Raw genomic sequence first — 10,000 nt, forward strand, 5'->3', positions numbered from 1 at the left:
AGAGTTCATGTGACCATATTTGGAATACACAGCATTTCTGTTTGGGACTGTTCAAGTCCACAAGATTCCTTTTCTTTACATTGAGAAGTACTGTAAGAGCTGTCAGGTTACTCAGATGGAAATTTGACAGACCTCAGCTGTACAGCTCATTAGTGGAACATAATATTATAAAGTGCTATTATTACTTTGATTTTCTTATTCTTTAGTTGAACCAAATAACCTCCACCTTTACTATAACTGCTCAAAAGTACCAAAGTTGAAGCTGGTGGCTCAAGGAGTAAACTGTGCAAAAAAGTTAGGTTAAAAAGACTATAATGGTATTTAAACATTATTTTAGAACAATGTTGCTTTTATCATTAAATCAATGGGAACCCAAACATAAGGATGCAATTTGCTCAGGAGGGGTCTTCCCTATAAAAATGACAGGGTACTTGGAAATTTGTTTAAAACAACCCTTGAAGGTAACAGAGTCTTGTTTAGTGGACGTAGCCAAAGGAAATCTTAACCCCTACAAAGGAACCAGTTCTAAAGTGATAAATGACTGGCATTGTATAATTCAGAAGTAAAAGTTATTTGCTGGCGTACCAAATTCTGCTATGTACAGTTCCAGATATTGATCATAGCATTGCAAGCACTACAAATCCACAGATTTTTCCCAAAAAAGGTACAACAAAAACTCCTGTTATTTTTGTAAGGGAGTCCCCTTGGGGCAGTTTGTTTACTTCACCAGTGACCACTTACTGTATTAACCTTAATTTATTCATCCTTGGGAATGGTAGGAGAGATTAGTATTATTAAAATTCAGCACACCTGTTATATCTAAAATATTATTATTAGTTAAAGTATTTTGTCCATATGGAAAGGTAACAGGAATTATTTCTGTAAAGTCTTATCCAGAAAAATGCATTGTGGGATTATGCCCCTTTCAAATGTAGGTTAGTATGCTCTTGTTCAACATGCTTGAAGAATTATTACTACAGAAATATGAAGTTATGAGTTTTTTTAAAAGTTAAATCTGATGGAAGGGCGGATTAAAAATTTATTGAAGCAGCTGAGATGCTACCCGAGTCCACAAAGAGAGGTTCAATAATTTATTGTACTGGAAGTATTTATTACGCCAAGTTGAAATTTCTGAAAAGTTTTGTAGGATGGCACTGAATCCCCTTCAACAAGTTTTCTTATCTTTCAAGATACATTATTTCATATCCTCCTTCTATATCCTCCTGCTGATTTTTTATCTTCCAGCAATTAAAAATAATAATTCCTTTTTATTGCTGGAAGATAAAATCAATAATTATTCTTGATTGATTGTCCTTGTTGTTGTCACATTAACCCACTACAATGTGATGAAAGTGTGTTACTAGCTGTAGTAATTTTTTTTACAGTAAAATCCTCCCTGCTTGTAGAAATTTAAGTCTTTGGAACAGAAATTGGAAATGGTTGTGAACTTTTTGGAGACCTTCACCACTGCTGTGTTGCTGCTTTAAGTTCTTGTGTAGTCTTAAAATTGGTGAGCGAGTAAATTGCAAGATCTAAACAAAACGATAAAAAATAGACATATTAGTGATGAGTTTGTTTGTATCCAGAGACTGAAAATTGGATGTCCAAAAAGCATCTCTCCCCACTAAATGAAGAATGGAGTACGTTCATTTTTAGTGAGATTTTTCAAAACGTCGGTGTCATAGGATTCCTGGACACCCCTCTACCTGAATCCTCAATGTGGAGACAACATTGGAGTACTACTGAATTTCAATAGCCACTTGTGAAAATGGCATTAATTTTTGACAAAATTATTGACAAAATTATTGGTACAATTTTATGGGTTTCGTCTTAAAAAAAATTAGTTTGTCAAGTGGCATAAAGTGCTTGTTTTGCAGTCTATAAAGTTATTATTTTTCCTTAAATTCGTTTGGCAGCTTCCGTGACTTCCTTTTTTGTTTCCAAAATATACCAATTTTAGACTGAACCGCCTGATGTAGCATTTTGCTACCTGCACCCCAACAATGAATTTTAGTGAAGTAATTGTCCGCACTGTACTGTATTCAAGAAGAGTAAAATAAAAATGTGAGGTACATTAAATGCAAATGACACTCCAAAATAGTACGAGATAATTTTATAAGTACCTTTTGAAGAAGAACCGAGCACCTGTTGTTGCTCCTCCGTATTTCGTCCCAATGGAGACGGCAAACTGTTGAACCCACTTGGAGTTCGGCAGCTCTGGCTAAATCTTCTGACAAAAAGTATTTTTGCCGGCACATTTACGGCTGCTTTTGTTGGCTTTCCCACACTTTTTTGCGGGTGAACCGCACAACCAAACCAACGCAACAAGGAGAACTACGAAAAAAAAACTGCTCTTGTCGAGCGCGAACGCGCCCGAAATTCTCTCATATTTCGTTGCTGGTGCAAACACCAAACCCCTTGGTGCAAGCGCTTGAAACTTAAATGAAAAATAAACTTTTCAACGAGACAAACCTTTCTCCCACTTTCTTATGCTAACTCTTACTTTTTGTTTTCAAACTTCGCAGTACGGGATTTTATTTCGTTCACATTGGATTTAAATACGTTACCGGAAATGCGTATTGACCGGAAGCTTAAATTTGTACTCATGCGCAGTGCGTTTTACCGCGGTGTTGGCTTTTCGGGCCTTTCGAGAAACGGGCCCCAGGTCATCTTGATGGGCTAGGTGGGCCGGGCGGCTCTGGGGATGAGAATGAAATGCTTCTCGTTCCCAGAGCCCAGCCGCCAACATCAGTCACAACTCAGAAGTTCTGGCTCTGTAGGCACCAGGGTTGAGTGTACGTGTAGCTGGTGTAAAACCGGAAAATTTACAGCAGATTGGAACAGGAACAAAAGGGAACGAAAAAAAGAGCGCATTTTGAAATTTGAGGGGTGTCATAATTCTGCAGGATTATTCTAATTAATGCGATCTTCAGATGCAAAGCACATCGCCGTCAGGTCCATCGAACGGCTCATTGGTTCTGGAGGCACCTTTCCATTACTGCAACTAGAAGTGTGCTTATATCCCTTGGAAACGCTGATGAAAACCTAGCAGGGTTTGTTAAGGCTACCATAGAAGGTATATTTAGCTGCTGTGATTTTCATTTTGGCAACGGTGTTTGGAAATGGTGTCCCTCAAGTTTCTTCCTGTTTTTGTGTCACCAATTTAATAGTGCTCTGTTTTAGAGATTCTCGACACATTAATAAAGTTCATCATCATCATAATTATGATGATTTCTCTTGAGACGCAATAGACCCAGGGACGATTTTTGAAGGAGTTGTCATTTTACCAAGAAAAGCGATGGATAACTGATCCTTCCGTTGTCAAATCATAATGTATTGCTTGTGATAATTTGAAAATCAAGATCTGTTTACCAACATATTTTTCTTGCATTTTTCCTTCGGGTACGAGTATTTTCAGCCAGGCGGATATGCATAAGAACTCGTTTGCTTCTTGAGCAGTGGCAATTATGTAAAGTTATTTAAAACTTACTTGACATTTCCTCCTGCTAAAATGTTCCCCTACCGGTCTATTTTATAGTGATTAAGTCTCTCAGAGAAAGATCAAGCGAGAGCTCATCATAGTTTCTCTCACTATGCTTCATTAATTCAGATTTGTGAGACTGTGAGAAGTTTCATGTACTTGGTATTAGAAGAAGTTGAACATCACAGATGAAGCGAAGCAACTACAAAGGTACACGCTAATGTATCCTTCTGATTTCTTAGTACTTTATCGAGACCTAATTATCATTGCATGGCCCTTATTTTTATATGTACTTGGGGTGTGTTGCAAGGGTTCAGCTGTGTAGCAGCTCTCGTAGCCTGCTTTTGTTTGGTATTGTAAGCAGCTTCTATTGTTTTTAAGTCTAAGTCATTGTTTCAATTGTTTTAGTCTTTTGTTTTTGGCTAGGGTAGCAAGCCAATCGCATTATGTTATGAGAGCTGCTACATCACCCCAAGGGTTACATGTCTGCAGATGTCCCTAATTTTCATTTTGTTATTTAATTATGATAAGTCATGAGATTCCTTTAAGTTTATCCTGGGACAGCTGTCATGTAACTGGAACCTTTGCAATGAAGTACAAGTATGAGTGCAGGTCTTCTAGTGAGCATGCACACAAACAACAAAAAGTACATGCAGTGTGTTGCATAATTGCTCAGTGGGTTGGTCAGGCCATTTAAGCTTAGCATAGACTTTAATTTCTGGTGCATCTTTGATTGATCTCTTTAGTTTAGCACAAACAAGATAGAGCATCTAAATGCCTGCACATAACTGCCTGCTCTCCTCAGGGGGTTTTCAGGGTCAATGAAATATTGAACAATTACAACACTCGTTTTAGAATCCCAACTGGCAGGAGACAGACCAGTTGGCTATTTACAAGGGCAGCTGCAAAACTGAACAGGGACTACCCAAAAACTGCCGGTACTTTAGCCAGTGGTCAGAGTGAGGCTGGAGACAGAAACTCTGGATTACAAGTCCGACCCACAAACAACTCATCATTTAGCCTCCCCTTGCAACAACCACTCTGCCACTTTCACATGCTGTGTTATTCGTATGTGTTTATCATTTTAAAGTTACTGGTAGGGTCCAGGGCACTGCAGTAAGAGTCCTTGCACCTGGTGCTAGGTCAAGATATTTGATAAGCACATGTAATTTTGAAATAAAAAGAAAGGTTTTTACTGTTTTACTGGCACTTACTGGTTTGGTAAGAGATACCTAGTACATTTTTTTATCTGATGTTAGTTGGACTATTTGTGCTCATTAAGGACAGTGCCAACTTACTGGTTTGGTTAGTTGGACTCTCTGTTGTCATAAATACCGAGTCTAAACTGTTGGTCAGAGTTTTATTTTTCCCCATAGACCTCCATGTTTGGATAATTACAAAGAGATGCGATGAAATTATTTTTATTCCATTCTTTGCTTGTGCAGTCTAGAAAGTAAATATTAGGCAAATTTGTACAAACATAACTTGTCCATTGCCCATGCACCACTAAGCACCGGCTTCCTAAACTTTGCCAAAATTACCCTAATTTATATCAGGATGAACATTTGGCTATAAAATGTGATAATCGCTCTTAATACTCAGTGTTTATATTGTAAACCATTTCAGTTGTCTGTCAATTGGAATTGGAATCATGGCACAAGGAGGAGTATCTGTAGAAGCAGAGGACATTTTTGTCCAAAGCAAGGAAGCACTGGACATTACTCTTTTAGGGAGTGAATGGAATTCATCGGCTGGGGGGTTGTCAACATTAAACAGAGAGTTTGCAATTCATCTGTCACAACAGCCAAATGTCAGAGTTTCTTTGTTGGTCCCAGAGGGTTCTTGTAAAGATGAAGACAAAATAAAAGCCCAAAATTTTGGGATCAATGTTCTTGATGCAAGGCAACGCCCAGGCTTCCGTGAACCCCTTGACTGTTTGTGCTTCCCACCTGAAGATCACAGAATGGATGTTGTTGTTGGCCATGGTGTCAAACTTGGCCGGCAAGTTCAAGTCATAAAACGTTCTGCACAATTCCAAAATTGTAAGTGGGTGCACATGGTGCATACTGCCCCAGAGGACCTCAGCAAATATAAGGGTTATGATAATCCTACTTCAAGAGGTGAACAGAAGCACTGGGATGAGGTTGAACTTTGCAAAGAAGCTGATCTTGTTGTTCCAGTTGGACCAAGGCTTGAAAAGGCTTACTCTTCCTATCTGAAGGGGAGTAAGAAAGATAGGGATATTTTTGAAATAGTTCCTGGTCTGTTTAATAGGGAATTTGAGGATTTAGTGCAACAGGCAAAAGTTGAGAGTGATGATGAGTTCAAGGTGTTGTTGTGTGGGCGTGGAGATGAGGAGGACTTTGAGCTGAAGGGATATGACATTGCTGTTAAGGCATTTGTTGATCAGCGCCTGAAAGGGAAACGTTATTATCTTCTGTTTGTGGGTGCCCCTGATGGGAAGCAGGATGAGGTCAGGAGAAGACTTCTCGATTGTGGAATTACTGAAGAGCAGCTGACAGTGCGGAAGTTTGTACAGAGCCGTGCAGGAATAAAGGATCTCTTTTGTGAAGTTGACCTTGTCATCATGCCTTCAAAATCAGAGGGATTTGGTCTTGTTGCCCTTGAAGCACTATCAGCAGGTTTACCAGTTCTTGTGGGGAGTAATTCAGGATTTGCAAGAGCAATAAAGAGCATTCCCTTGGGAGCATACAGCATAGTTGATTCAGAAGATCCTGTTAAATGGGCAGAAGCAATTGAGGGTGTCCATGTTAGACACAGAGTGTGCCTCGAAGAAATCAAATTACTGAGAGAATTTTATTCCCAGGAGTACTGTTGGAAAAGACAATGTAAAGCACTTGTCAACAAGTTATGGAGAATGGTTCATGGTAGGGTAATTAACATCTATTTTCATGATCTGGTATTAAAGTTTCCGTTTTCAGAGGACCTTTTTTTTCAGTCCCGTTGGGTGGAAGTTAGAAGGAGATTAATCACTCACGGAAAAACTATGTCTCCATTAATAGTATTTTACTCTGTCTAACGCCAGATGATTTTACTTGTCAATGGGGAACCCCTGGGAGTCAATGGGTTAATTGAATCTTGTCCTGTCATGTGGGTGTGGTCGCCAAAAGTACTGATTAGCATGCTGTCCAAAGGTTAAGAGTCTTTGTGCAATGTTATTATTTGGGGCTGTCCTCCCCAATAAGATGCCTTGTCCCTATGATAAAGTACATCTAATTGAGGGGTTCCCTTGGGGATTACTATAGTTTTGTCAATGGCTTTTAAACTGTAGAAGCAAAGTTCCCTTCAATTCCTGAAATATTTTTGACATTATGTTGCCATCTTCTGAGGCCATTAGAGTATTGGATGACAGGGAGATGTAATGGTGAAACATGGCTATTTTTACAAACTAAATATATCGCTTTGATGATCCATACGATGCTTTTGAAATTCATATTTAATCAAGACATGTTTCGGATGAAACATCATCCATCGTCAGTTGTACATACAATGAGAAATAAACTAAAGTTGAGCAATAAATAGTGTAACAAAGTGAGATATAACATGAATAATTATTAAGGATGAAGGCGAGAACAGAATAAAAACACACAACCACGAAACAAAACAGAAAAAACCAAAACTATTTAAGCTAAGAAAAGAAACTAATTAGAAGGGATAAATTAAGATGTTTGACTTGGGAATTTAAAGATGGCTGCTCCCAAAGGATATGCATGGCTTCTTTAAGTTTGAATTGGAAACGTGTGGAAGCTTCCACACGTTGTGTGTTTTTATTCTGTTCTCGCCTTCATCCTTAATTATTCATGTTATATCTCAATTTGTTACACTATTTATTGCTCAACTTTAGTTTATTTCTCATTGTACAACTGACGAAGGATGATGTTTCATCTGAAACATGTCTTGATTAATTTAATATGAATTTTTAATATGAATATCTTACTTCGTGCTGCTACGAAGTTTTGGTAAAATTAAATATATTGTAAGTGTCCATGAAGGTGTGCTAAGAGGATGAAAGAGAGGCACATACATGTACAAAGTCACATACATGTATAATATTGGCACTACAATACACAAGCTAAATATTACCTAATAAATTTGTATGCCATATTAATCATGTACAAAATAATGATGTGTTATAATGAGTTGTGCAAAAAAAGTTTGGAATAAACATCTGGTTAACCACTAATAAAATGAAACCTAGTAAGCTGTAAACAAAGTCATTCATTAAAAGTACATGTAAGTGTAAGAGTTGTTAAACCTTGGAAAAAAGAGTCCATTGCATGATCAAAAATCATTTTCTGAATGGCTCCACCCTAAATATCAGTTTTCAAAGTTGATATTGGGAGAATCCTCCAATGACTGAGTAATTTGGTCTTTTTATCAGAGAGCTCTACTTGTGAAGTGTTAGCTGCAGATACATGTAGCTTGGGTGAACAACAGTCTATTGTAATCCCAGGAGTATTTTGCCAGGCTTACCCACCACCAATGCAACAATATGGTAGCCAGGAAGGTGCAGTGACTTTATACAGAAAAACATCAAGGATATCAGGCCAAAGAAGAACTTTAAAATCCAGTGAAAAGAAAGGTACAGTAGTTTTTCTGTTGTGCATCTCACAGCTACATTGAACATCCAAGATTCCCTGTACATTTACCGTAGAATAATAATGTTATACATGAATTGTATTTCTTCTTTTTTTTTTTTCACCCACTTTGATCAAAAGTAGCAGCCAAGCGTGAGTTTACCCAACAAAGCAAGGTTCCTAATTTAAGTATAATTTTTAATTCTAAAAAAAAACTGATATAAAATTATACTTGAAAGGTATGCATTTGAAGGTGTGGGAGGCGCGGTGGCCTCATGGTTAGTGCGCTCGACTCCGGATCGAGTGGTCCGGGTTCGGGGCCTGGCAGGGGACATTGTGTTGTGTTCTTGGGCAAGACACTTTACTCTCACGGTGCCTCTCTCCACCCAGGTGTATAAATGGGTACCGGCGTAATGCTGGGGGTAACCCTGCGATGGACTAGCATCCCATCCAGGGGGGAGTACAAATACTCCTAGTCGCTTCATGCTACAGAAACCGGAGATAAGCGCCGGCCTGATGAGCCTTCTGGCTCGTAAGCGGAGACTTTACCTTTTACCTTTTATACATTTGAGGGTACTGCAAAGGTTATTTATGAGATAGAATGCTAGAAACCCAATATACCAGTACAAGATTTAAAATCTTCAAGTTGAAATAAATACATGTAGTTGTGAGACAGTGTACATGTATGTATTATTTGAACAAATTCAGAATTGTATACAGTGTACATGTACTTTTGTCATTACATTATTATAGAATAATTATTATTTTGGTGATCATTAGATATCTATTGGAGTAGTTTAAATAAGTGCTTTCTGTATTCCCATGTACTCCGTCGAGTGTTTGCCCTGGTTATGGAAATGGGCCCACCTAAAGACAAAGAGAAGCTCTGCCCAAAATGGGAATCGAATCTGTCCATATCGAGGTTGTGGATTCAATTCCTACCCTGGTCAGAGTTTTTCTTTTTCCTTGGGTGGGCCCATTCCACTAATGTGTTGTAGTTTCACCAACTGGTCATGACTCAGTTCCCCAGGTAGTGTGTTGGCCACCTTGTCCTCTGGGGGGCAGTACAAAAGCTTCAAATTGCCTTATTTTAACTTTTCCCAAATTAAGTGAAAATCATCACCACAGGAGGCATAATACAAGAACAACTACACCTCTAGAAGTTAGGGTTTAATGGTAGCAAACAGGGATGTTTTGGTTAACAGCAGAGCAAACATAGGTAAAGGCATAAGCCATTAGCCATAGATGAACTCTTAAGTGTATGATGGAGTTTCACTGTAGAGATTGTAGAGGAATTTTTAGTTGGAAATTAAAGAGCATATAGATTGTAGGCAGGCGGCCATTGTTGACTAATCTGCCTGGAAAAATAATATTGCAACTCGTGAGGAGTAGACTAGCAGTTCTTTCACAGTCAGTCAAGTTGTCTGTTTCCATTGTGCAACTCAGGAGAGAATTGCTGGTTGAGTTGCGACGGAAACAGGCAGGTCAATAATTATAATATTTAATTTCATTGCCTCTGAATGGACAGCAGCAGTCTACACTTTGGATACCAAATTCAGCGTGAAGAGATCACAACTTTACTGAATTATGTTTGTTTGTTAGTTTGGTATAATTTATTTATTTCACGGTTTGAGCAGGTTGAAGTTTTGGCAGCTATTCAGGTGATGTGGACCTGCTATATCCACCCACCCATACACAAAGGACAGCCACAACACCCAGAACTCCATCCCCTACTCTTCTCGAATAGTGTGTTGGTTCTTTAACGTCCCACAGGGAACTTAATATGAACATGGAAGATATTTGTGAGATGGGGCCTATGGCTTATAGACATTATCCGAGAACACTTCAAAGTCTAACCATTTGCAGATGAAATTACAAAGGCAGCACTTTCTCCTCAGTCATTTTAAGGCCCTGATTGTTG

General features: G+C 38.5%; 1 protein-coding gene across 1 annotated transcript in view; it reads left to right on the plus strand.

The window, feature by feature from the left end:
- Positions 1 to 2,750: 2,750 nt before the first annotated feature.
- Positions 2,751 to 10,000, plus strand: part of LOC138036939 (uncharacterized) — a gene marked incomplete at its 3' end in the record, with an annotated part of 11,195 nt that continues 3,945 nt past the window's right edge. The window contains exons 1-4 of the mRNA XM_068882966.1: positions 2,751 to 3,076; positions 3,611 to 3,691; positions 5,108 to 6,369; positions 7,884 to 8,084. Coding sequence (XP_068739067.1) covers positions 5,133 to 6,369; positions 7,884 to 8,084 — 1,438 coding nt within the window. The remainder of the gene's footprint in view (positions 3,077 to 3,610; positions 3,692 to 5,107; positions 6,370 to 7,883; positions 8,085 to 10,000) is intronic.

The sequence above is a fragment of the Montipora capricornis genome, unplaced genomic scaffold (genome assembly GCF_036669925.1).
Source record: "Montipora capricornis isolate CH-2021 unplaced genomic scaffold, ASM3666992v2 scaffold_80, whole genome shotgun sequence".
NCBI lineage: Eukaryota > Metazoa > Cnidaria > Anthozoa > Scleractinia > Acroporidae > Montipora > Montipora capricornis.